A 26327-nucleotide genomic window follows, 5' to 3' on the forward strand; every position below is an offset into this window, starting at 1 on the left:
ATAACATCATTTTAACAAGCTTTTTATTGTTGAGTCATGTTAAAGTCCATTTGTGGGGAGTTTAATGACATTACACTTTGTAATAAATACTTTTACTAAACTAACTTAACTTTTATAACCACTCTATATATATATATATATATATATATATATATATATATATATATATATATATATATATATATATATATATATATAGGTGCGTTAACTCATTGCATGTCATTCAAATAACTCTGAAAACATGAACTAAACAAACTAAAAATAACTAATAATAATTCATCAATTATATGAGGCAGCCTTCCAGATTTGGAAAAAGTTACTTGCAGCACTGAAAAAACAGAATCAAATATAAGTCAGTTACGTGAATAAGGACATCTTAAAGTGTGTGTATTTGTAGATGCTACCTTTACAATTTTCCTCCATCGTGAAGCAACAGCAAGTATTGAAGTGAGACACACCACTACAATCCCAGCAATCATGGGGTACAGAGGGAACTTCAAGGTTTTATCTAAAATGGGAATGAAGATGTCAGAGATGAATGATATTCAGATTTGTTATTGATTTCTAAGTACAAAACATCACTTTTGCCAGCAGAAGGTGCACAATGGTGTTTCGGAACCACTGAGAAGAAATAAAGCTAAAAAACACAGCTAGCTGAGAAGTGGGTTAGCTGCTCTACTTTTCTTCTTTTTTTTTTCCTCGGGTGAAGGCAGTGGAGTGTCCCACAAAATGACATTAAAATGATCTGTTATAATGGTGAGAGCAGGTGACGTTACCTGGTCAAGTTACAGGTCAGATCTGTGGAGAGTAAGAACGCACATTTTTCAACGTATCTGCGTGTTTAAATGTAAGAGAGATAAGCACCCTGTGGAACTTTCTATGAAGACAAGCCCCATGAAGACAAGCAGGTGCCTGACCCTTCTTCAGAAATGTTATGCAGTGCACCTTTAAGTCTGCAAACTAACCTGTGACATTGACTGTGAACACTTTGGTCTTGGTCCCATACAAAGGTGAAACTGCAGCACAGATGTATGTGGCTTCGTGCAGGCTCTGTTGGACTTTCTCAGTGGACAGTGTACTGGACAGTCCATTGTTGGCTAATGTAAATCGACCTTCTTTGAGATCCACTTCAGTCCCGTTGAGCATCCAGACTACTGAAGACACAGGAGGATAGGCCTCTATGACGCAATTTAAAATCAGAGACGCTTCCTCTTCCACAGTGATCTCCTCTGAGTCTGTCAAAGGTGGCGGGTCTAGAAAATGAGAAGTCCGTTAAATTTGCTCATCTGGAACAAAAATGTCATTAAAACATTTGCTATGAATTGATTAATGATACTGAGTCAACATCAAAATGTCCTTGTCTAATCACTATTTAACAAATGTAATTGTAATAGGTTGATTTGATTCAGTCAGACCAGTTGCATATCAGTGAAAGTGAGTCAGTCTTGTCAGTCAATATTACTGGTAATGATAGATTTTACATTTATCTTATATAACTTTATCTAAATATTTACTTTTTTGCACACTTATGTTGAGTAGAGAAAAACTGATATATTTACTGACAGAATACCAAATGTGTTTGATATTGGATGACAATAAGGATTAAGTAAATCAGAGGTACAGCTCACAGCAGATTTTTTTTGGAAATAAAGTCTAAAAAATACAAAGAATATATTGGTAGAAGCTATTAGACAGACCTAAAATAAAAGCAAGAAGGTGATAAGTAAAATAGGAAGTATTTTTTCAGTAAACAGAAGACAGAAAACAAATAGTTGTTTTATTTACTTACATGTGACATTGAGTACAACAGAGACCCTGTTTGAGGCGTTACTGCGCAGGTAGCAGGTGAAAATGGTCTCTCTATCTTCAAGGATCACTGGAGAAATGCACACTCTGCTTTGGCCATTTTTATTCCCTTCATTCAGAGAAACCAGGGCGTCGTTCCTGAGCCAAACCAACTCATTATCAATGTCCGAGGTCGCATCATGTTTGCAGGTCAGCGAGATAGTTTTATTAAGCTCTGTGAGAATGTATCCCTCTGAATTGGCGGCTGGAATGGACTCAATCGTCACCCCTGTTTGGAAAAGAAATTGAGAAGTTGACAATTATGGCAAATTTTACAGTTACATTTATACAGTGAAAAAGTTATAATTTGAGCGTACCTGATGTCTGTGTTGAAAAATAGAAAAGACAATTCAAAATCGCAGGTATCAACATAAGCCTCATTTTATAGCACTGTGTTATCCCTGTATAAACCTGAAGAAAATAAGGTTAGGTAAAGGTAAAGATTTGAACATAAAGTGCACTTAAGATTAAAAAGGCTAGAATACAAGGCTTGGCTGTCCTTCAGATGTAAGAATAAGGAAGACAAAAACTGCAGTCCTTATGGTATTTGAGTAAATGAGATGAGCAGATTTTTACTGTCTTTCGTCATTGCCTCTCTCACCTCTCCACAGGTGTGTTTCCAGATTTGTTTTTTATTGGCTCTTGACTTTATGTTGCCATAAAGTCTAGTTCTGTGGACCCACTGGTCTTTTAGCTCAAGAAGCAAGTGCATAACTCCAATACTTACCAATACTAATTTCTTTTTCCAGTTTGTAAAATGGTTCACTTATAAATAATTTCAATAATAACAGTAATTAATAAAAAGAGACCCAAACAAACTGCCTGCAAAAATATCATTTATATTAGAATGCATCACAGTTTGATTTTAAGTATGTTACTAGATATATCACAATATAATATAATAATTAATAATAATTTATGAATGTTGACTAAATCGGAACTTGTTATACTATTTCTGTTATACAATATAGTGTTCACAATTTGCAAAAGCAGGACAATGGCAATAGGTAAATATGCAATATTGTGTAAATAATAAACTCAACGACCTAAATTATACAGTAGCCACACACAGTGAATTGATATGCCTATAGAAAAACTTTTTTTTTTTTTTTTTTTACAAACTTTGACTATAAACGCCAACAATAAGTATAGCAAATTTGATACAATAATTGAGTACAGTAGTTAAATTGTAGCTATGATTGCTGTGAAAGCATTTCATAGTTCAAAGGTTGACTTGTTGCGACACATTTGTGCAAGAATAAATTATTCACTTGTGCAACTGAAAACCTAGTCATGTATTTATTGTGTGAAGTATACAGACAAGTATGTGGCTTTATCTATTTAAAACAACAAAGTGAAGATGTCCTTGTAACCCCAACATTGTAACACAATATGTCTTGGTGAATAGCAGTAATTTAATCAAGGCTGTCATTGATTAACACAGATGGCTTTAAAGGTTAGTGAATACATGCTGAAGGATTATTGAGCTGTGTCAGTAAAATAAAAGTGTTCGTTCGGTGTCTTTATAAAGAGGAGGATGTCAGACAGTGAAGTACACAAGATCACACCAAAATCAAGTGCCCAAACATTCAATCCATGTTTCTGGGCAGATACATATTTAAGTGGTATGCATTGCACTGGGCAAAACTTCAGTGAAAAACAATTAATTGCAGGTAATTGATTTGTTTATTTTTAGATAAATATGCAAATATAAAAGCCTTAATAACCAAAATAACATTATTCATTATTGGTCTTAAAAACCCTTTCAAAACATAATTGTACTAAACATGTTTGTTGTCCTGTCTTATTGTCTGTAATGTTCTCGTTTTGCATTTTCTTTATATTGTTACATAATGGCATTAGTGTATGATTTGCAAAGATGCATTCCTCTCCAGATTAGCCTTGTATAACCAAACTAACACACACCTTCAGTACACTGCGCTCCCCACTGTATGCATGTGTACACATACAAATCTACACGGCTTTTAGGACGTTTAGGAAGTGTTTTGGCTCATTTGAATATATACTATCAGATTGACCTCTTGTTCATAAAACAAGTTTGTTTTTCCTGCTAACCATTCATTCCTGCTATCACCCCACTCCTCCCTCCCTCCTTACTTGCTTGATCCTTTGGCTTGCTTTTCCCTCTTGCTCTTTGTCCTCCTGTGATTTTGAATGGAGAAGCGGGGCTCTAAGGATCTTGCAGGGCCCAAACAGGGTGCTAGGCCTGTTGTGGGGGTCCCTGCTGCAAACCCGTCACAAGCTGAAAGAGAAGAAGAAGAGGGTCTAAATGCAGTTAGCAATAAACTGTTTCGTTGTGCAAAGGTCCGGCACTGGCTTCCACTGGCCTACAGAGAGGAGCTGTTTCATGTCTTAAGGCTCACAGGTCCACTGGTGAGTAGGGGAAAGTTAAAATCTCGTTTGTTTACTGTAGATTGCACCTAGCATTGCAAACTGCACTATATTCCTAAAACCTTATGCAAGTGCTTTCCAAATAGGGTGCCGTCATGGTTGGAAAAGAAAATGTGTGAGTGTTTGTCACTGCAGCTTGTAAATTGCAAATAGTGACAGTATAAAGTAACATACTACACTGTAAACTTATTTTTATGCACCAAGAGCGTTATAGGCAATACAATCATTATTCTTATGGAAAGCAAAGAAAAGAAGGGTTTAGATATAATAAAATGTTTAAGGAAATTCACAATATTAAACAGCAAAATAAATTCTTGTAAACTTATGATTTATATAATTCGTATAAATATGTGGTCACAACTCATTCAAGCACCCAATGTTAAACTCTAATATATTTTTCTTTGTGCCCTGAAGGTGCTGTCACGAATTCTCAATTTCCTTCTGCCTTTTGTTAACACCATTTTCTGTGGACACATTGGCAATGCAGAGCTGGCTGGATATGCACTGGCCTCGGCAGTATGTACTTTCTTTTAAGAGTTTTATTTTTTTTTTTTCAAATGCACAGAATAAACTATAACATAATGCTGTTGGGTACCACTAGTATAGACAGTAAATCTGGAATCCAAAGTACTTTTAAACCATTTAGGGTGGTTAAGATAATTTGGTTATCAATAATGTTATTTTTATATGGGTCACATTGTAAGTACTATTATTTGTGATACTTTTTAAAACTAAAAATAGTTATTTCAATTCAATTTACATTCAATACTATGTTTATATCCCATTAACATCACCTTTTCATTCAGAAAGCCTGATTTTATAAAGTTGGTCATGTGTTTCTTCTAACAATACTTGCACCAAAATGTTGAATTGTGACATCCCTTGCACTGCAATGAAGACGTTAGGGCCAGTATTTTCTCTATTTGAGTCAGGGGGCTACAGAGAGTTCAGTTATTCCCATTCGATTTTTAGCATTTTGATGTGTTTATGTATTTTAGACCATTAATGTCACCACATCTGCGACGGGCCTGGGTCTGGCTTTGGCCTGTGATACACTTATATCTCAGGTGAGTCAAACAAACATACTCAGGTCTTCTAATGATCTTACTCCAGTTTGTGTTGTACAGACATTTGGCAGTAAAAACATGAAGCGAGTGGGGACCATCCTTCAGAAGAGTTCAGTGATTTTGCTACTGTTCTGTCTGCCATGTTGGAGCATTCTTATAAACTCATACCACTTATTGATCGCCATGCACCAAGAGGAGGAAGTGGCCAGGTAAATGTGCAAATCTCTACAACAGTGAGAGTATAAAGTTTACATAACATTATGTTGACCAGGGATCTTCTCTCCATCACATCACAGTTTTAGTGTATATGTTATTTTGAGCATCATTAACTGTTTGTTCATAAAGTGATCTGCTAAAATGAGTTAAGATGTCCAAAACTACAGCATATGTGGATTGGTCACAGTCTGCAAGAAACCACTCAAAAAGTTACTTCATGCACTGATGTAAGTTTCTTTTCTTTTAACAGAATAGCACAGCTCTATGTGATGATCTTTCTACCTGCTGTTCCTGTAAGTCAGGGGTGGGCAAACTTTTTGATACACGGGCCACGATACGTTCTAAAATGTGACTCTCTATATATATATATGTAGCAGAGCATGAATATGCAAGGTTCATTTTATAAATTATTTTCCAAATGCATTAATTAAATTAATAATTAATTTATTATATTCCAGTTAAATAAACAGAGCAGATAAACTCACATTTTTATGAGTTCTATCAAGTGCCAAAAGAGCAACAACTTGTTGAAAAGGTAAAATGAACAAGGTTTACCCTTACCTATTTTAATCTAATTTGGTCACGTGCGGTGGGCCGGATTAAGAAGCCCAAAGGGCCGTGTGTGGCCCCTGGGCCATAGTTTGCCCATATCTGCTGTAAGTGAAAACTAGAGTAACAACCAAAACATATTTTTTCACTCAGAAAGTATGATATATTTCACGCTTTTTGGGTTATTGCTTGAAAAAATATTCAAACTTAACAGTAGGTGACACTATTGCTATAAATTGTAAATGTAGAGAAGTAACTGTTTAAAAAGAATGTCATCACTAAATACACTTTTTCAAATGGTGAAAACAACAAATTAACTCAAAAAGTGGTCATGTCATGGCCTTGTATATATTGTCTCTAAAATACAAAGACAACACATTAAAAAGTTGTATACTGAAGGGAAGATGATGAATCTGTTATTATAATATGCTATTTTCTACTACAGACCATGTTTCTGCATCAGCTACAAGTGGCATACCTACAAAATCAAGTAAGGTCAATAAAATTTAGAATATGTATACAATCTAGACCAAATATATGCTTTTTGAATATTTATCATTATTTTCTTTTTTCTTACATCTCTCACTTCCTTTCAATCAGGGGATCATTCTGCCTCAGTTGTACACTGCTGCTGTCGCAAACATTTTTAACTTGGGCTTCAACTATGTCCTAATCTTCAGCCTTAAGTTGGGTGTCATGTAAGTATACTAAAACAGATATAGTAAAAGTAGAAAACTCCCACCAGTAAATTGTTTCAGGATATTCAAACTAGCAACATATTACTCTGCATTTCTCTCTAAAACAATAATAAACATGAGAGTAGTCTTTGACCCTTACACAGCTGGACAAATGTCTCATTCTTTGATGCTGAGGCCTGCTTTGACCCTGCTTTACCATCTGCTAGACCACTGATTTTAAACCTATGTGCCGCAAAACATTAGTGTGCCTTGAGGTATTGCCAGGTGTGTCAAAATCAAATTTTGGTAAAGTTAAATCACACAATTAAATTCCACTTCGGAGTGTCCTGAAGCTGGGCAACGTCTAAACCAGATGAAAAAGCAAAACAATCATAATTGCCAAATAGAAAGAACCAGACACATGGACAAGAAAACATATTTTCACTATTTTCTTTTATAATATCACCTCAGATAAGGATACCTCTTTAAACAGCTGTTTTGTGAAAGTAAATCATCATATAAACTGCTGTGTGTCCTTCCTTGTAGGAATGTATAAAGCATCATGACGACTGGCATGAGCAGAGCACAGTCTGACTTCAATGTCCTTGCCTGTTTACTAAATAATTTCCTCTGTATCATTCAATCTGATAAAGCTATAATACCTCTGGAATGCACCAGTTAGGCATATTATTTGTTCTTCTGTCAAAATATTCAATAATAGTTGTGTGTGTTTTGTTTTTTTCAGAGGATCAGCCATCGCCAGCGCTCTTTCTTGGATCACCATTTGCCTGCTATTATTTGGCTACATCAGATGGAGAAAGTTGCATGAACAGACTTGGGGAGGTGAAGCTGGGCTTACTTCATTTCCAAAGAGCCTCCTGTTGTCTGAAGTGCAGCTCACACTGGTGTGTTGTTTCAGGCTGGTCCACGGACTGTCTCCAGGACTGGGGCTCTTACATGAAACTAGCCATTCCCAGTGCATTCATGACCTGCTTTGAGTGGTGGATTTGGGAGATTGGTGGTTTCCTGGCTGGTAAGTAATAAACTATATACTGATTCTGTGTTTTCAAGAACGCAAACTCAAAGATTTGCACGCTATTAAAGCATTAAGTTCTAAATATATCAAAGGAAATCATCATAACTAATAGATGATAGGGTTGTCAAAAGTATTGAAAATCTGATTATTTATATTACTATTTGATACTAAAACTATGGAATAGATCCTCATTTGAGCAGGTATTGAAAAAATCACATAAACTGGGAAAACCCTTTCCTGGTCAGTTTCATCTTGACTTTTATTCGAACTAGTATAAGGTATAAACAAATACTACTATTTAGTATTAAAACTGAAAGGACAACATTGTCTAAAAAAGATTTTTTTTTAAATAATCATTCAGGCCTGTTCTCTATATCAAAATCATATTTGAAATGTTAGTATTACAACAGCTCCTGCTCCGGTCATACAGGGACCAGACAGCCCTTAACAAAGAGCCCCGGACCCCATACTCCCAGAGCACCCCCCAAAGGACACCACGAGGGACACGGTCGAATGCCTTCTCCAGATCCACAAAACACATGTGTACTGGTTGGGCATACTCCCATGAGCCCTCGAGGACCCGATGGAGAGTATAGAGCTGGTCCAGTGTTCCACGACCAGGACGAAAACCACACTGCTTCTCCTGAATCCGAGGTTCGACTATCGGTCGGATTCTCCTCTCCAGTACCCTGTATGACCGGAGCAGGAGCTGTGTTCGCATTGCCGGCAGTAAGTCAGACCTGTTCCCGGTGCATGTTGGACTCCGCCAGGGCTGCCCTTTGTCACCGGTTCTGTTCATTATATTTATGGACAGAATTTCTAGGTGCAGCCAGGGGCCGGAGGGGGCCTGGTTTGGGAACCACAGGATTTCATCTCTGCTGTTTGCAGATGATGTTGTCCTGATGGCTTCTTCGAGCCAGGACCTGCAGCAGGCACTGGGGCGGTTTGCAGCCGAGTGTGAAGCGGCTGGGATGAGAATCAGCTCCTCCAAATCCGAGGCCATGGTTCTCGACCGGAAAAAGGTGGTTTGCTCTCTCCGGGTGGGTGGTGAGTCTCTGCCCCAAGTGGAGGAGTTCAAGTATCTCGGGGTCTTGTTCACGAGTGAGGGAAGGATGGAGCGGGAGATTGACAGGCGGATCGGTGCAGCGTCTGCAGTGATGCGGTCGCTGTATCGGTCCGTTGTGGTAAAGAAGGAGCTGAGCCGGAAGGCGAAGCTCTCGATTTACCGGTCAATCTACGTTCCTACCCTCACCTATGGTCATGAGCTCTGGGTAATGACCGAAAGGACAAGATCGTGGATACAAACGGCTAAAATGGGCTTCCTCCGCAGAGTGGCCGGGCGCACCCTTAGGGATAGGGTGAGGAGCTCGGTCACATGGGAGGAGCTCGGAGTAGAGCCGCTGTTCCTACACGTTGAGAGGAGCCAGCTGAGGTGGCTCGGGCATCTGCTCAGGATGCCTCCTGGACGCCTCCCTAGGGAAGTGTTCTGGGCATGTCCCACCGGGAGGAGGCCCCGGGGAAGACCCAGGACACGCTGGAGGGACTATGTCTCTCGGCTGGCCTGGGAACGCCTTGGGGTCCCACCGGAGGAGCTGGAGGACGTGTCCGGGGTGAGGGAAGTCTGGGAGTCCCTGCTTAGACTGCTGCCCCCGCGACCCGGCCCCGGATAAGCGGAAGAAAATGGATGGATGGATGGTATTGCAACAACACTAATGGATGATATTCTCTTATAGGCCAAGTATAACTGGTTCAACAGTTCAACATTTTGTCTCACATGTGAACAATACATTGTCTCTCTTTATTTTCAGGTGTGCTTGGTGAGCGGGATCTTGCTGCACAACATGTCCTGTTGGAGATTGGGGCCATCACGTACATGGTAAGGATTAGAAACAGGAACATAATAGTACCATAGCTAAGAAAATAAAAATGAATGAAACTGACATTTAAATCTGGGATGCTACAGTTCCCTCTTGGTGTTCATGCAGCGGCCTGTGTTCGGGTTGGTAACGCTCTTGGGGCTGGAGATACAAATCAGGCCTTAGTGACCTGCAAAGTTGCCCTGGTCCTGTCAGGTATTGGCATGTTTAAACAATTTTACTTAATATTATTAAATACAAAATACTAATCAAGTATAGTGTTATGATCACCTGATAGGGCTGCAATTTTAATCGTATTTAATTATGATCAAATCCTTTGCCTTTTGCAATGACAAAGTGTGGGGTTTTGCAACTGACATTGTTTATCTGCCTAGCCTTAAACGCATGTGGCTTGGAGAGGAGTTGGTTTATTTTTGTTTGTGGGTGTTAAATGGCACTGAATTAAAGTCTTATTGCTGTAATACTACTACAATTCCTACCACATGTTTTGAATTTGTGGAAACTGAACATACACTTTTTGGTATCTCAGTAGCTCAGTTTTTGTCTTTGCCATTTACCACTAACAGGTGTTATTGGTTCAGTCAATGGCCACGTTATACCTGATCAGTGCATTTGAACTAGTTTTCTATGCACAAGTTTTTATCTTTAATTGTCTCACTGTAGGGGCTCTTGCTGTGCTGCAAGGCATTGTTCTAACAGGATGCAAGTCTGCCATTGGCTTCATATTTACCTCAGATGAGTGAGTTTTTCACTAACACACAATTGTCAATGTCTCTAACCTTTCTCTTTACGCTATCATTTTGACTGCCAACAGGACCATTGTGGACATGGTCTCAAATAGCCTCACAGTCTACATTTTTGTTCAGTTCTTCGATGCACTTCTGGTCTGTTACTACACAAATAAATGCTTTTTGTCTTTGCCTTTCACTTAACAGTGCTAAAAGCACTTCAATGGATAGTTTATTTCTTCATTACATTTTGTACTGTATTTTCAGTGTGTCTGCTCAGGGATCCTTGTTGGAGCTGGGATGCAGAAAATTGCAGCTGTGTCCAACTTGGTGGGCTACTATGTCATAGGTTTGCCTGTCGGGGTTGCACTCATGTTTGCTGCTGATTTAAGAATATTAGGTAATTACTTAATGCTTTTCAGCGATTTTTAAACAATTTTCTGGCCTTATTGGCTTTATTGGACCGGACAGCTGAAGTGTGAAATGAGCGAGGGTAGAGACATACAGCAAATGGTCGAGGCTAGAAAGTGAAAACACAAAGTGAAGCTAGTGATAATCACATTTGCAACATTGATTGTTTACTTTAAAGTGGCAATGGTTAAGAATGGTAAAAATAAATGCACTATGTAACTTTTAAAGCAGGGGGTCCACTACCCGCTCTTCCAAGGAGGCTATGTTGCTTTGCCTGGAATGTTCTATGTTCAAACCTTTTTGAAACTTTGTTGTAACATGCACTGCTCTGAGTTATAATTTACAATCTGGACAATTTGCTAAATTGCTATTTCCATGAAATATCTGTCAATAAATCTCTGAGGTCAAATAAGGCCGAATAACCAAAGTACTTTTCACTACTGAAGGTGTGCTTATTCTGTCAGATTCCACCATCTGAAAATATTTCTTTTAGATCCAATTTATGATTTTTTACATTAGAAAATATTCTGAATTTAGATCAGTAAAGTGAGAAGCTTTCTAAACCCATATCTAGTCATTTAGCTCTGAACCCATTGTGTCCTGAAAGCTAACATGGCCTAATTTAGCTCCCCGCAGTCAGCCATTTACCCCCGCCAGAGAAAAGCACTTTGCTGTCCACTGCTGAGAATTGAGTGAGCCACAGATGTTTGTTATGAATGGGGGACTCATTTCTAGCTCTGACCTTGTAAAGTTTATCTGTTTTGACTTAAGAGATCAGGGGAAAGGTTGGACTCAACAGCAATTTTTAATTTGGCATAACTGTTGTTTAGAATATGCAGCGACATTTGATAGCAGTGATAAATCATATTGCAGATAGTGATAATGTATAATTATTCAGTGTCTACTAAATGTCTTCTATAGTTTCATGGTACTCTACTTTGCTCTTTCTTGGCTACTCTACTCACCTCAGGCTAAAGTCCCATCTCAATTGCTGTCTATTGTAGGTCTATGGTTGGGTCTTTTTGTCTGCGTTCTGCTTGAAGTGGGATTCTTCCTTGTTCTGATCTTCAAACTCAATTGGAAGAAGGTGACACAAAAGGTAAAAAAAATAAAATAGAATAATCTCCCTAAAACATTCATAATAGATCAATGTTCTATCAATGAGAACACTGAACTAATCATATAATTTTAGGCAGTGTTAACTCCAGCAGAGTCTGTCCTGAATTCAATTTTATCACAGTTCTTGTAGATTTGCTGTCTTGGACTTAGACTTTGACAGTCTGTATCTATCTACAAGGGAAATTACTTGTACACAGTAGCTCACAAATTACAAAATAATAATATTATTTTTATACGACCCTGTGACTAGAACAAAAGTAATAGTAGCAGCATATTAGTATTGGTATTGGCACTGTAGCAGCTGTGACTTCAGTAGTTGCACAATAAGCAGTACCCAGTAGTGGAATGAACAGTATGTAAAGTAATACTAATTATACTTTTATCCTTTTTATCCCACTCAAGTACATGGAGTTGTAACATTCCCTTTGGTAATGTCTTTTGGAAGTATAACTGTCCACATCTAAATAGCGTTTTTGATGTCAATTACTAATCTCTATGTAACTCCACAGGCTCTTCACCGAGCTGGTAAGAAAGTACTGGTGACAAGTAACCGTCCGATGAGCACAGTGCTGACAGAGGCAACAGTTCCTGATCTAAGTGATGAACCAATGGTAAGAGCATAATAGTTTTAGTGTGTGGATAAGTAAGGCCTAGAGTTAGTCAGTCATGCCACGTTCAATTGCAATTCTCTAGCTGGTCCCAAGACAGTAAATCTACAGTTGTGTGTGTCTTTTACGGGTTGAAAACACAGCTTGTCTACCCTCTGTCTACCCTTTCTATTGTGAAGTCCCTAGTTACATGACGGGTTTTAGTAGTTAGTATTTGTCCTAGTAAAAGTAGTAATTATAAGCATTAAAGGTATTTAAAATAGCAGAAGTATTAAAGACTGTAGAAATAATAATAACTAAAGTAACTGAAGTACACTTAATCAATATTATTTTTGAGATGTGACTTGAGCTGGACAGCTTCGGTGCAATCCAATTGTGGAGTACATGAACCGTCACTATTTAAACTGGTGCTTTGACGATGACGTAATAGTGTCCTCCTGATGCCTATATCCCTGTAAACTGAGGTTTATATTTATAGCAGCTCATGCAGATATCCAGGTGGGCTCTGAATGGAAGAGCCAGCTGGATACAGCAATTTAAACTCTCAAGTGCAAGCACTGGATGGGAAAGTGAGCAATTACTTAAAAAAAAACGTCTTTTTTTTCTCTTTTCAATATTCTGACGTATGAACAGATTTCTTTTTGTCTAGGAATACATTCCTGCCTTTGAATACAATTCCTCATTAATTTATTTTGGCCCTTGCATGAACATGACCCATAGGTAGTGCTTTACAGTGGCATCAGCTCTCAAAGTCCTATATTGGCCAGGCTTTCAAGCAACTCACTGGTTGCTGGAAAATAAACTATTGGCTGTTTTATTTTCTATGGTCATTCATTTATTTATTTTAAAGGGACATTGCATGTTAATATTAATGAGCATACAATGTAAATATGCCAAAGCTTCCATCAGTAGTACCTGGCAGATGGAAATATGAGCATAACCATTAAAGAACACGTGTATCTGGGGGGTTGGTTTTTGCTAATGCCTCTTCTTTAAACACAGGTGGAGAATGAGGATGCAACTAAAGGCGATGGCTACAGTCCTGTCAAGACTCTGGACCAAGAGGAAAAACCTGTAAATGACATTAACAATCAAACAACATCTGACAACAAAATCCCTCTTGACTCTGAAACTGACGCTGCTCTGTCAGTCTCTCAGCTCATACTGCGTAGAGGATTCACTTTGCTGATTTTAATCCTCATGTTGTTGATAGGCATTGCTTTCTACATTACATTCCCACCACCAGACTTTGTTATGCCATCACGGGCCAACTTTACACTAAACTGGGCCAATGGGACCACTCCTGCACCTGTGGATGTCATAACTCACTCGTAACTTTTCTGTTGGGATCTTTCATTTCCCTGGGACTTTCACTGTGGCAGCTGCAGTGTGCACGGCTGAACAAGTCCGACACAAAGCGGCATCAAAATGGGTTCCTGAGGAGAGGAGCAAGACTGCAAGAATCAAAGCGTTTTCTACAAAGATGATGTTGTAACACAGCACATGAGGTGCTCAGCTGGGAATATAAGAAACATTTACAAATCCCTCGCCACAGGGAGATGTGGGCAACAGGCAGCAGATGTTCCCACACAGATAGCTTTCGAACCTGATTCATGTTACAATGTGACATATCATTGCTGACCCTAAATCATTTATTTTTACTTTTCTATTATTTGAATTAAATATTGATGTAAGACATATGGAAGATGATGTATTTCCACTGGTTAAATGTCATAATTCTGCTAATGTAACTGAAAAGGCTATATATATGTTAATATATATTTTACCTTTAAGTTAATCATGATTTAGAACTACCTCATGGTTTATAGTCTTATTTTAGATCTGGTTCAGGACAAATTAAAGATCTATCCACATTTGACCTGAGATGGTCCTGGTTTGAGACCAGTTTTGTCCTGATGTATACTTGGTCTAATCCTACTCTAGTCCCGGTCTAGTCATTGTGTATTCCTGCTAGTTCTGATTTTAGTCTCAGTTTAGTCCCAGACTATGTGAAAATGTGAATGCACACTTAGGCCTGATATAATCCAGATTTAAATTTGAGGTACTCTTTTAATTCTCATTGACAGACTGACACGCAATACTACAATCTTGCTTTTTATATCACTAATTTAATGTATTTTTTCTGGCATATAATAAATGTATGCGTCCTGCTGTGCCCAGTTATGTACAGAGGCTCCTGTATATCACAAATTCTCCTACATAGTTTGAATGAATCATTGAATTCAAATTCACGCCTACTCCTACAACACAGAAGTAATACATAGTCATTTAACCACAGATGGACATTTTAATAAAGAAAGCAGAGCCAGGACCATGGGGTGAGTGTGAATGAGCTAGGCAGGCAGCATGTCAGTGATCACAGGGGCCAGGGGGAGCAGGGAGCTGGCAAAACGCTGAGAAATGCATAATGGGAAAATCAACCGAACATTACAATCCAATGCTAAAACTAGAAAAGTGGCTCTGTGTCTGATTGGGAAAAAAAATAATGTCAAATAAATTATTTATACAGACTGATAAACCATAGCAAGCATAGTCGACATAGAAAGCCTTTAGTGTCGATATTTACACCCATGATTGTTAAATCCCTAGTACAACTGTTTTGTTGTGCAAATTTGAATGGACACAAGTGTGACAACTGCACTTTCATTCTGATAAATAAGGCTAAATCAATACACTTAGTGGAGAGATTACTAGATACAGTAATACAAGTGTCTAACATTAGTGACTAGCCCTTGTAATGTCACAGCGTGTATCTGATTGCAGTCTGTGGAGGTAAGATTACAGACTCTGTGAGGAGTACATGACTCTACTGATGAACTCGCTTGATGACATCACAAGTGAATCAGGCTTGATTTAAATGATAGTAAATTAATATGCAACATTTTATAGAAACACCAATCTGTCTGCACTTACGTCAAGCTGAAAAGCATATTGCTACATTTTGGAGACTCTTGGGAAAGCTGTGTATACATGATTCTCACAAATAAATGCATAGTTTTAGGTAAAGTCCACTTGGGGGGTGGGGGGACATGTAACTTTCAATGCAATGCAAGCTTTCAAATCATGACATCATGAAGAGACCAATCAGAAGAAAAGGAGCCAGCAATTCACAAAAACATCAGGAAAATAAACTATGTGATTGTATTATTATATTGTATTATTTATCATTATTATTATTATATTTTTCACCAGTTTCTCAGGTCTAGAGAAAGAGACAAGAGCAAGAGAGACAAGAGAGAAAGAGAGAGTGAAAAGAGAGAAAGAGAGAGAGTATGTGTGTGTGTGTGTGTGTGTGTGTGTGTGTGTGAGAGAGAGAGAGAGAGCATCTTTGGGTGTGTGTGGGGGTGTGTGTGTGTGAGAGAGAGAGAGAGTATGTGAGTGTGTGAGAATATGTGTGCGCCTGGGAGAGAGAGAGAAAGTGTGAGAGAATCTATGTGTGTGTGTGAGAGAGAGAATGTGTGAGTGTGTGAGAGTATCTATGTGTGTGACAAAGAGAGAGAGAAAGAGAGAGTGTGAGAGTATTTTTGAGTGTGTGTGTGTGTGTGTGTGTGTGAGAGAGGGTGGGGGTGTGTGAGGGGGTGTGTGGGTGTGTGTGTGTGTGTGTGTGTGAGAGAGAGAGTGTGTGTGTGTGTGAGAGGGGGTGTGTGTGTGTGTGTGTGTGAGAGTGTCAGTGTGGTGTGTGTGTGAGAGAGAGAGAGTGGGTGTGTGTGTGTGTGTGTGTGTGTGTAGGGGTGTGCATGTGTGTGTGAGAGAGAGAGAGAGGAGCAGGTGGTTGATTTGCTCAGTTGGACATGTTCACATGCATCCAGCATTTGCACTGTGAGCGTAGACCTTTCATTATCACCACATTTGGCAACACACATCAAAGCAGAGCAAATAAAAAAAAGAGGAAAAAGGCTTTTTTCTGTCTTTGATGATGAAAGCACACATCAACCAGAACTATTTTTAGCATTTAATCATTCTATTTGTATCAGTTGCATCCACTGAATTAAAATGTTGCATGAGATAAATATGCTTTTGAGCTGTCATTATTATTACCGGTATTTTTTTATTTATTTTACGAAATACTGTTCGACACAATACAGTTACAATATTTATATAATTCACAATTTCGCAAGCTATATTTACTAATGATCTCTTGTAACAGCTCTGAAAGTGTCTTTTTAGGATAAAGGTGTACACAGTTGTTGACATGTGGTCAGTTTTTTAAACGGAGAGCTTTGACAAGAAGCTCACTGATGAAGACTCCTGCGGCAAGGATGATGATCATGAGCAGCACAGTGAAACTGCGTCGCACCACCAGCTGTTTGACCGACAAAGAAGACACAACTGACGTCTGACCAGCCTCATTCTCATACACCACCTGAGCATCGCTGTTCTCTAAGAAAAAAACCCATAATGACCAGCATAAGTACTGCATTGTACACTGTAACAGAGCTTTAAGTATTAAGACTTAATGGCACCGAGGATGCTAGCAGCTTTGTGGTACCTAATGTCCATGATGCAATTATTTTAATTTCAGAAATATATTGTGTGAAATATAAGTGTTTCTCTTATGCTTGTTTGTACCACATAATTAGCTGATTAGTCTTTATCAAGCTTTCATATTCTTGTGCAAGAAGTATGTTAACTATTGATGTAGATGAGTAAATGCATAAAAGTCAGTCAGTACTCGTAACTTAATAAAAACACACTACATATTCTGAAAAAAGGAGGCCGTTATTTGTCCTACAATGGGGAAAATATATAAACTGTAAAAAAAAAAAAAGGTCAAATTTAAACAGAAAAACTAGATGAATTCAGAAATCTTGAATACCTTTGTTTTCATTCACAACAACATCCTCCTTGGTGACGACTCCTGCTCTTTTCTGTGCCTGTTGTAAGAGATCCATTATAAGGTATAGAGTAACACAATAAATGTCAGTAATGTACAATAGATTCAGTTCTCTTACCTCATCCATGGCATTTGTCCAGTTAAGCTTATAAAAATAAATGACTAAAAATATAGATTGTCCCACGGCACTAATTAAAAACCCAGTCCAGAGACCTGCACACAAAGGGGTGTATAATTTACAGTGGACAGTTGTAGAGCCAAAAACTCTATTAGCACTTTTTTTTTCATTCTCACCTACAATTCCCAATTTAAGAGGGAACATCATGCACAAACCCACTGGAAATCCAACAAAGTAGTAAGACATAAAAATACCAACAGAGCCAACTTTTTGCTTTCCTGATCCGCGTACAATTCCGGAGAGACAACCCTACAGAAGAAAAACATGTGAAAAATATGCACTTAAAAAAAAAATGTGATAGAGAGGATTCTCACCGCTAAGGCCTCAGTTACATGAACTAAACCATAGAATTTCATCACCACTGCAACCCTCTCGATAATATCCCTGCAGATATATATCCATGGTTATATGTTTGCAGTGTATATATAGAGATGTGTGTGTTACACTGTTTAGGGCTTCAAGATAATATATTTCAAATAAATCAAAAGTACAGTTTGAATGGTTACAATTAGCAAACTGCAAAGACTACAGTTATTTCATTATTTTAATTTCCTTTTCTTCTCATGTAAAAACCCTGCTAACCCTTTTTAACCCTCCACAGACATGTACTGAAATGCATGCACTTTGAAAAGAATCCTACTATTAAAACATAAACCAAAAAAATCAGGGATGCTAGAAACACAGCAGTCAGGTATTTTTTTTCCAAAACTGCTCAGAAAAAATAAATAAATAAATAAATAAATAAAGATCTTTGGTACAAATACTTACTTTTCAGTTGTGAAGATGTATCCAATCACATTCCCAGTTAGTCCCAGAAAGACACCAGTGATACATGAAAAAACAACTAAAAAAGAAAAGAAATTAATAAAAGAATTTAATCAAAGGCATGAAACAGTACAATTTACAAATTATTAAACTGATATTTTATTCGTACATGCACAGCCAAGTGACACTTTGGTGGATATTTTGGCTTGCTCTATGTTTCCAGCCCCAAGAGCGCATCCAACTCGAACACTGGCAGCTGTTGCAAAGCCTATAGGCATCTGAAAGAATGGGAAAGATAAACTGCAATTTGAACATTTGGGCATTACATCTGCTTTAATTTAAACAGTACAGTACTGTTTTCAATCTTGAAGTTAATTTAAAAACACTATATAACACAATTTTTCTGGCTAAATATATGGTTATGTTTCAATATTCCATTCTTAAAATACGGCAGAATGTTTTTTTAAATTGTAAAAAATGTATGTTACCATGAAAACAACAATGGCCAGTTCGTAGATGACAGACTGAGCACCAAGCTCCACCTCACTTATGAGGCCTGCCAGAAAACTCCCGACTTCATAGAGCCACCACTCGGAGCACATCATCACCATACTGGGCAGGGCGAGGCTAAGGAACAGCCCCCACTCTCTGAGGCACTCCATTGACCAGCCTGACAGGGACAAGAAAAAAAACATATTCTGTTGAACTAAGCTAATCAATGTAGCAATATATTTAGACTGTGGTTTACCATCCCATGTGGCTTTGTGAAGTTTCTTGATGTAAATGTAAAGAAAGAGAATCACAGCTAAGCAGTACTGTGAGATGGCATTAGCTGCTCCTGAACCTCTAAATTAATCAAAAAGATGAATTTAGTGTAATAACTATTAAAGGTACAGTATATAACTTTCTAGAGGTGTCCCCTGCATGTTGAGAGTTAAAACCATACTTTGGAATATTCTCCATATAGGTGGATTTAATGCCATATTGTGGAACACTATACCCAAAGGAACAATATTTCCAAGGAAATACAGGACCAAATAAGAGTCAGGTTTGTGGAGATGTGCATAAGGACATGTTTTTCACGTGTTCAATTCAATAAAAACAACCAACATGCAAACAATCATTGATTGTTACTTGTTGAAATAATTTAGCAGCTGTAGAATTGCGTGTTTTCTCAGCGGATGTTCAATGCACATTTAAATACCAAGATGTCATATTTTATGTAGAAAAATATCTACATTTCTCCAGTGTTACTAAGGTCATCCTGGGTGTTCTAGTTCAAACTTATTTGATCATATTTTTAACTAGTAACTCTTCATTAAACCATTTTAAACTATAGTTTATAGAAAAAAAGTTGAAAGACATTTTCTACTCACTGAATTCCCAGGTCTAGAAGATGAAGGAAAATGTAGTTGATAATTACATTGAAAACATTTCCGATGATTCCAGAGATCACCTGAGGCCAGATAATGCCCTGAGAAAGAGAAGCATAATCCCCTTTGTTGAATATGTTTTACAGTGCTATGTAACATTATTACCCCAGTACTGAACTGAACTCAATAAATGCACCTGATTTTGAAGATACCTCCCCTGCAGCTGGTACATGAAGGCTGCCTGCAAAGCCACAATGCAATGAATAGCATTAATTAGATCAATAGTGCATCACTGCAAAACAACTTGAGGGCAAAATAGAGAAACAAAAAATCAGCTTGTCTCTACAGAATATCAAAAAGGAAGTTGAACTCACAGGCAGTGCAGGCATGAAGATCGTCACATACAACTGAGCAAGTCTTTTGAGGGATGCAAAGAAAGCTTTATGTCACAAACAATAATGAAGCACATTTGAGTCACTTTCAGAAACTGTTTACTATTTTACCAAGAGTTAGTTCAATGTGCAGTATATTCTTGGTCTATGTAAACACTTAAGAGCATTTGGCACAAGCTGTAATAGATTTATTACATTTCAGGAAGCAATAATAATAGAGGAGGGGAAAGGGGTTGACCTGGCGACTTCTGTGCTTTGCTGGACAGCCAATAGAATGGCCTCAGTGTTAATAAGGAGAGCCCAACAAGGGAAGCAGGCCAAGAGCAGGACCAAAATACTTCTTTGCAGTATTACTCCAACAAGCTTCAAGTTTCCACTCCCATATGTCTGAAGAAAAGTGGACAGAGTTAGAGTCAGAACATATACATAAGTAGGTACATATTTAGATATACATTAGGAGCAAAATACCTGTGATATGAGAGTGTCACAAGCTGAGGAGAGACCGGAGCCGATGGAAATACCTGTTACATTTATTACCTTAAAGAGATGAATCAATCATTAACCAAACAGACAACCAAACTTCTCCACTCTTTCCACGAAACTGTACTTTTAAAGGTGCATAAGGAAACTTTTCTTCTGCTTGGAGATGATGTTATGACATTACAGGCAAAGAAACATGTAAATGGAGACAAGTTCCATCTATAGTACATATAGTGCACCTTTAATGTAGTTATGTACATTATAAACACCACACAATTATGAGTTGAAACATATGTGAAATATATTAATTTGATCTTTCATGAACTAAAAAAGAAAGTAAGACTAAACTATCACAAATACTACTAAATAAATACTAAATCATGAACAACTTTGATGTTTTACTTGAATCTTCTACATTCCCCAATATTCAGAATTATCTCAGACTTGAAGATGCCTTTGAAAATCTGTCTAGAACAGGATAGATCTGCTCTTGGTTAAAGTTTCGCTCATGCTGTGATGTAACACAAAAATAAGCAAAAGTCAGGTCTTCTCACCGCTATCGCTAACGCCACCCCTGCCAGCTCTGTTTTCCCCAGGTGACCACAGAACACCATGCTGATGAAGCCAATCATGAAGCTCATCAACTGTGAAATGAACTGAAAAGGAAAACATAGCTCATATAAAATATATGAAAAAGAATAACATACTTAAGCACACAAGACTTAAATACTGATCGCTGCCACACACTGCACCGGATCTCATTCATATCAAAAGCACCTTGTTCAAAAAGTTCCCAATTGAGCTGGCAGCTGACTTTTGTTATCCCTGACTTTTCCTGTTGCTTTTTTGTGCTCCCATAACGTCTTTACAATTTTTCTTTTCTTCTTAAGAAAATAGTTTGAGAAAGTGAGAGGTGTAAGATTTGACAGCCTCTGGAATAAAAAGGTTTGCACAAAAGGAACTAAATGTCCTCATTTACCACCACGTAGGTCTGTCCCTTCAATGAGTCAAGGAAAAACTGTTGATTTTCAACCCAATCTATTTCACACTTAAGTTTTAAAAGTTGAAAGTACAAAATAACTTTAGATTATATAAACATCATTTAGTTAAATTATACTAAGGCTAATTCTTATGGTTTACCTGTACAAACAGAATGCGTATTACATTCTTAAGTCTTATAGTTACAATATTAATGGCCTGTGTACAATATTCCAATCTTCTGATATGGTATCTTTGTCTGACAAAATTAAATACAGGCAATATTCAACATCAAAAAGTCTTTAACTGATTTTTACCATGTATTTGATGAGGATGTTGTAAATGTAAACCAAGGTGAACTTACCACAGGTCCAGCCAGTTTGAAAATCTCCACAAGTTCATTCTTGTAAACAGCAGGAATCCGGGGCTTGATGTTTTTTAAGCAGGAGCCGCAGCATGACTCAACAGTGTGAGCAGAGGAAGAAGAAGGCTCTTTCTCTGCTTTACTCGCCCCACTTTCTCCGCCACTGTCCATGCTACCCTCAGGTGCCAACACAACTAGACACATCTGAGCATGTACTTTTAGATCCGTGATACTTTAACTGGGCGGACCGGGAAGACAGAGTATTCAACAACCAGTTGCTTAGCCATTAATCCATTAAGCGACATGTACTTCTGCCATATGTCAAGGCTGCAAATGGGCAGAAAAGTTCTGTAGTCTCTGGGTAAGATCCTAAAGGATCCTGTTTGCTCAGATAAGATGTATGTTGATGAGTTTGAGCCTTTGAGACCACAGCTCCTGAAGCAAACATACGACACAATGCATATAGACAAATATAACACAATATTATACATGATACATTGTGTGCTTCTGTGCATCACTCCTACTAAAGAGGCAACCATAAGAAGGATTTATTCCCTGTTAATTTGCATATATTGCCATCAATTCCAACTTTGAAAATTCACCAAATTTTGTAACCCTAGTCTATATTATATACAGTTTAAAAAGGTTTCCAACAACAAACCTTCACTAAGAAAACAGTATACAAATGTACTAATGAGTCAAAGAAATGCAATTTCAGAGCCTAATCAAGAGAGAAGGTTGTGCTTGCCATGGTGATACGATACACAGTGCTGCAATGTACAATATTGAAAATGTACAGATTTTTGGTAAACAATGATTGCAGTATTTGCAACATCAAAGCTGTCCAAGGGTTTTAGAGCCAATAAACGCGGGTAGTGTTGCACTATGTGAGTAATGGTAAAACAAAGGACATTGTAATAATAATGCTAAGACTTAAAATAACACAGGAAGGGACGGTGGCCTTTCTATTCAGGGGTTTTAAAATATGGCAACAATCTACCGTGGCCATATCAATTCATTTCAAATCTATAAATCTATCTCTAGCTCTATTATATTGTTGGAAATGCTGATGCAATAAGCAACCTTTTAATTGAAAGGGTGTGCTCAACTTCTCTGGCCTTTTCTTTGGAATATCACATTTGACTTCGGAAATAAAACATTAACAGACCTAGATCAAACAAAGGTCAAACTCTTGACCAATTCAAACCCATAACAAGTTGAAACTCTTGCTCTTACTTTCAACTTGAGTGGCTTATGGAGATATCCACCAGGTGGTGCTGTTTTGCCCCAATTAAAAAGAGATACAATTTCTGGCACTCAGAAGTGTGTATGGCACTGATTCAATAAACTTTGGAGTTTTAAAAATTAAATAAACTGAGATCAACATTTTTTGCTTCCTCTGACTCAAGTCATTAACTACTAATAAGCCAACACAAAATTAAAGATGTTGTTGAACACTATAAATTCACTTGCAATTAAATAATTCAATTGTTACTTTCTTCCTAGGGCCCAAAGGGGTGGAAAGTACCAACACTGTAAAGGCGAAGCATGGCTGCCTGGAGAGAGGTGGACGGGGTGACACCTTGCGTAGGCGCTCATTCATTTTCTTCTCTCAGTGATGCAGCGAGGCCCACCGGGTCCACCCACCTCCAAATTGCACTCCCCCGGCACCCCCAGTCCCCGCCACATGCCCAGAATCTCACACACGTAGATCAGCTCGTCCAACCAGCACCGTCCTGTCCACTGTGACGTCACACTGCAGTTCTTCTCGGGCTCCACTGGATGACAGTGGAAGTCGCCCCTTACACACGACAAGCCGTCATTCTTATGGCGACGCGTGTGAGTGCATTTGTATATGTGTTTGTGCTCGTGTGCATGTGAGCTTGGGTGGGGTTTGCACCGGATGGGTAGTAATGGGGTATTAAAGAGGTTAAGATGGTTTACTGGCGGGAGTAGGTGGGTTGACAGAGGTGTACAGGATGGGGGCGGGCAGTAAAATCGCAAATGAGAGGGAATTGTTTTGAGTCACAGCAGAATTGGTGGAGTGAGATAAGGGCTGATGACGGTAGTGGTGCGATGGGGATTAGGCTGGGGAGGGATGGGGGGGTAGAAAGTGGAGAGGTTTTAGGAGGGGAGAGAGTATTTACACATTGGGGTGTGAATTTATCTGAACATGTATGCTGGGATTTTCTCTGGACTGTCGGAAAGGGGAATCAAGGAAAGGTGAGCTTATAGCAGCTTTAGATAATGGCGGCTAGCGAGACAGGGCGGAAAGATGGAGCTCGATTGAACATGAAGGACCAAAGAGATATGAGAGATTCTGGTCACTCACAGTCCCCTCGTGTTGAGGCTCCTTTTCTCTGTGCCGGTTTGAGGTTTGGGCGAGAAAGAAACCATAATGCACATGGACCCGTCTGCTCCAGCTGATAATGTTGAGGACCAACACAATACCAATATTAAATCAGTTCTGATGGACCCCTAAAACTGCAGGCTTGTAGCAAATATGGCACACTTTATCACACAACACATGCGGTGCATGTGATCTCTTTTGGGGACAGCGTGTGAGAGGCAGCAAACGAGACACAAAGAAGTGGAGAACAGAGCAGAGGAAGAAACCCTCCCCACTGCAACTAAATGTCTGTAAGACAGGCACGTTTTAAGGAATAAGTGAAATTTAAATATTTATAAAGAGGGCATTACTATATCAAAGAAATGGGCCAATTTCACCTTTTCGGAATACACAATTAAGTATGGTGCGTAATTTCATAAAATGTGAACTGGAATCACATATTTGTGACCACTTGCTCACCCGTCGTGATTTAATAAAGAACTTTATTTAAATTGGACTTAACAATTGTGAAGCACAGACTAATCACTTCAAAATTGTGGTGCAAAGTAAAAGTAATTCAGTCGTGATGTATGAGCCTTTCTATGGTGACTCATATACTATTTACTTGAAATAGTCACTGCAATGCTGCACTCATGTTATCTATGAGGAGCTAAAATGTGGTTTGATCTTTTTTACACAATATCATTTTGAAAATGTATTCGTGACTGACGCTGACAGAGAAAGAGCCCTGCAGCTGAAAAATCTCAAAAACAAATTACAGTAATAAAGGTGTCAGAATGTCATGTCTCTCAGGTAATCAGGTTGGATTAGGTGTAAATGAAACCTTGTCTGGTCAGCTACAACAGGCATCATGGGAATGCATTATCCCCCTGAGTTGATTTAATAGCTCTAATGCAACAGAGGAGCTTTCTCCTCAAATGTTCTTCATGACTCATCTGGCTGTGAAACAATTCAGCACTGTGTCCCTTTACAGAGCTGCAAGGGTAAATACAAACAGACAGCACCGAAGGGTGTCATGACCACTTGTCTGCTGGTGTGGTCAAAGCCAAGTGCTGGAGTCACACATGCATTGAGCTCAGGAGATGATTGTGGCTCCTAAATGCTTTTGTCAGTGGGTTGTATGTATGACTGAGCCAAGCTGAACGTGGTTGTGGCCTTTGTTGACTTTGACTGAGAGCCTCATTGACTATGGCAGCTAGTTGACCTTGAAGTGAAGGCAACCTGTTTCTCTCACTCACAGTGTCTGCCTCGGGGGCTTTGTTCTACCCTTGTCTGAGCCACTGAAGCGGGAGATGTATCATCTGACAGTGCCCTGTGCACAGAGGGCCCGCACCTGCCTAACCTACATCCAACCTAAGCCTCAATCACCAGCACCCTCAGTTATCCCTCCTGCCACAAAGAGCTCACTAAATGTGATCCATACCATTTTTCAATGCCACACTCTTGTGAAAAAAAGACACAAAAATGCAGATTTGTGTGCTGAGGATAAAGCATAAGTACAGTTGAAATCTGAAGATGATACAAACATTTTCAGGTTAAAAGCAACAATGCATTTAACATTAGACTTCTTGGATTAGAGATGTACTGATAGAGCTTTTTACCATTTTGATACATACATTTTATGCTGATATTTAATACCAACCCATTAGGGCTGGGCAAAAAATCGATTAAATCGATGAATCAAATTTGTTGATTTGATTTGTTGAATCGATTTGTTGGAATAAATTCTATTTTTATTTTCCCCACTGCCGTGCCTTAGAAATTGCATTGGAATTGTAAGAAAGGCTTCTCACTGCAGCCACTGGTACCAAGGTTTAGCCTAGGGCCATGCAGCACTGACTGCAATGAAATCTGGGACTCCATGTTTAATGCAATAGTTTGTTTTGTCTCATTCATAAATAAATAAAATAAAATCTTTTCAATTTTTAGCATTTTCTGTGGTTTCCAGAACATTTTTCGTGGAGAGGGGGAGAAAATCAAAACAAATCAAAAATCAAATTTTCTGAGAAAGTTAGTTTTATTTTCAGGCAAAATCGCCCAGACCTAC

General features: G+C 38.5%; 3 protein-coding genes across 4 annotated transcripts; 1 reads left to right on the forward strand and 2 right to left on the reverse strand.

Moving 5' to 3' along the window:
* Nucleotides 1-201: 201 nt before the first annotated feature.
* tmigd1 (transmembrane and immunoglobulin domain containing 1) lies at nucleotides 202-4031 on the reverse strand. 2 transcript variants are annotated; one of them, XM_055226513.1, is made up of 6 exons: nucleotides 3964-4031; nucleotides 2163-2256; nucleotides 1790-2074; nucleotides 966-1253; nucleotides 405-508; nucleotides 202-328 (listed from the first exon to the last, which is right to left on the reverse strand). In XM_055226513.1, the coding sequence occupies exons 2-6, from the start codon at nucleotides 2224-2226 to the stop codon at nucleotides 317-319; spliced, it is 753 nt and encodes a 250-aa protein (XP_055082488.1). In that variant the 5' UTR covers nucleotides 2227-2256; nucleotides 3964-4031; the 3' UTR covers nucleotides 202-316. The 2 variants fall into 2 exon arrangements, with proteins under 2 accessions (XP_055082488.1, XP_033833823.1); XM_033977932.2 differs by lacking the exon at nucleotides 3964-4031 and adding an exon at nucleotides 2331-2399.
* On the forward strand, nucleotides 4021-14723 carry slc47a1 (solute carrier family 47 member 1). Its single transcript, XM_033977923.2, has 17 exons — nucleotides 4021-4239; nucleotides 4672-4773; nucleotides 5256-5324; nucleotides 5385-5533; nucleotides 5791-5833; nucleotides 6535-6579; nucleotides 6690-6787; nucleotides 7512-7609; nucleotides 7686-7799; nucleotides 9611-9678; nucleotides 9766-9874; nucleotides 10343-10418; nucleotides 10494-10563; nucleotides 10675-10807; nucleotides 11823-11917; nucleotides 12447-12548; nucleotides 13548-14723. Exons 1-17 carry the CDS (start codon nucleotides 4021-4023, stop codon nucleotides 13878-13880), a joined length of 1923 nt encoding a protein of 640 aa, XP_033833814.1. The 3' UTR covers nucleotides 13881-14723.
* A 2041-nt stretch (nucleotides 14724-16764) lies between these two features.
* On the reverse strand, nucleotides 16765-22119 carry LOC117381002 (multidrug and toxin extrusion protein 1-like). Its single transcript, XM_033977836.2, has 16 exons — nucleotides 21931-22119; nucleotides 21143-21244; nucleotides 20577-20645; nucleotides 20347-20495; nucleotides 20091-20133; nucleotides 19913-19957; nucleotides 19720-19817; nucleotides 19092-19189; nucleotides 18832-19013; nucleotides 18513-18621; nucleotides 18347-18422; nucleotides 17893-17962; nucleotides 17695-17827; nucleotides 17519-17613; nucleotides 17383-17440; nucleotides 16765-16946 (listed from the first exon to the last, which is right to left on the reverse strand). Exons 1-16 carry the CDS (start codon nucleotides 22099-22101, stop codon nucleotides 16765-16767), a joined length of 1680 nt encoding a protein of 559 aa, XP_033833727.1. The 5' UTR covers nucleotides 22102-22119.
* Nucleotides 22120-26327: the final 4208 nt, after the last annotated feature.

The sequence above is a fragment of the Periophthalmus magnuspinnatus genome, chromosome 14 (genome assembly GCF_009829125.3).
Source record: "Periophthalmus magnuspinnatus isolate fPerMag1 chromosome 14, fPerMag1.2.pri, whole genome shotgun sequence".
In the NCBI taxonomy this organism is placed as follows: domain Eukaryota; kingdom Metazoa; phylum Chordata; class Actinopteri; order Gobiiformes; family Gobiidae; genus Periophthalmus; species Periophthalmus magnuspinnatus.

Coding starts and splice junctions, on each gene's coding strand:
- tmigd1 (XM_055226513.1), bottom strand. CDS start 2,226: ATGAGGCTTATGTTGATACCTGCGATTTTGAATTGTCTTTTCTATTTT. Junction 2,075..2,162: donor TTTTTCAACACAGACATCAG/GTACGCTCAAAT, acceptor TTTTCCAAACAG/GGGTGACGATTGAGTCCATT. Junction 509..965: donor GTTCACAGTCAATGTCACAG/GTTAGTTTGCAG, acceptor TTCCCATTTTAG/ATAAAACCTTGAAGTTCCCT.
- slc47a1 (XM_033977923.2), top strand. CDS start 4,021: ATGGAGAAGCGGGGCTCTAAGGATCTTGCAGGGCCCAAACAGGGTGCT. Junction 4,240..4,671: donor TAAGGCTCACAGGTCCACTG/GTGAGTAGGGGA, acceptor TGTGCCCTGAAG/GTGCTGTCACGAATTCTCAA. Junction 6,580..6,689: donor TGGCATACCTACAAAATCAA/GTAAGGTCAATA, acceptor CCTTTCAATCAG/GGGATCATTCTGCCTCAGTT.
- LOC117381002 (XM_033977836.2), bottom strand. CDS start 22,101: ATGGACAGTGGCGGAGAAAGTGGGGCGAGTAAAGCAGAGAAAGAGCCT. Junction 19,958..20,090: donor TCTTCATGCCTGCACTGCCT/GTGAGTTCAACT, acceptor GTGGCTTTGCAG/GCAGCCTTCATGTACCAGCT. Junction 17,614..17,694: donor TCTTAAATTGGGAATTGTAG/GTGAGAATGAAA, acceptor CTTTGTGTGCAG/GTCTCTGGACTGGGTTTTTA.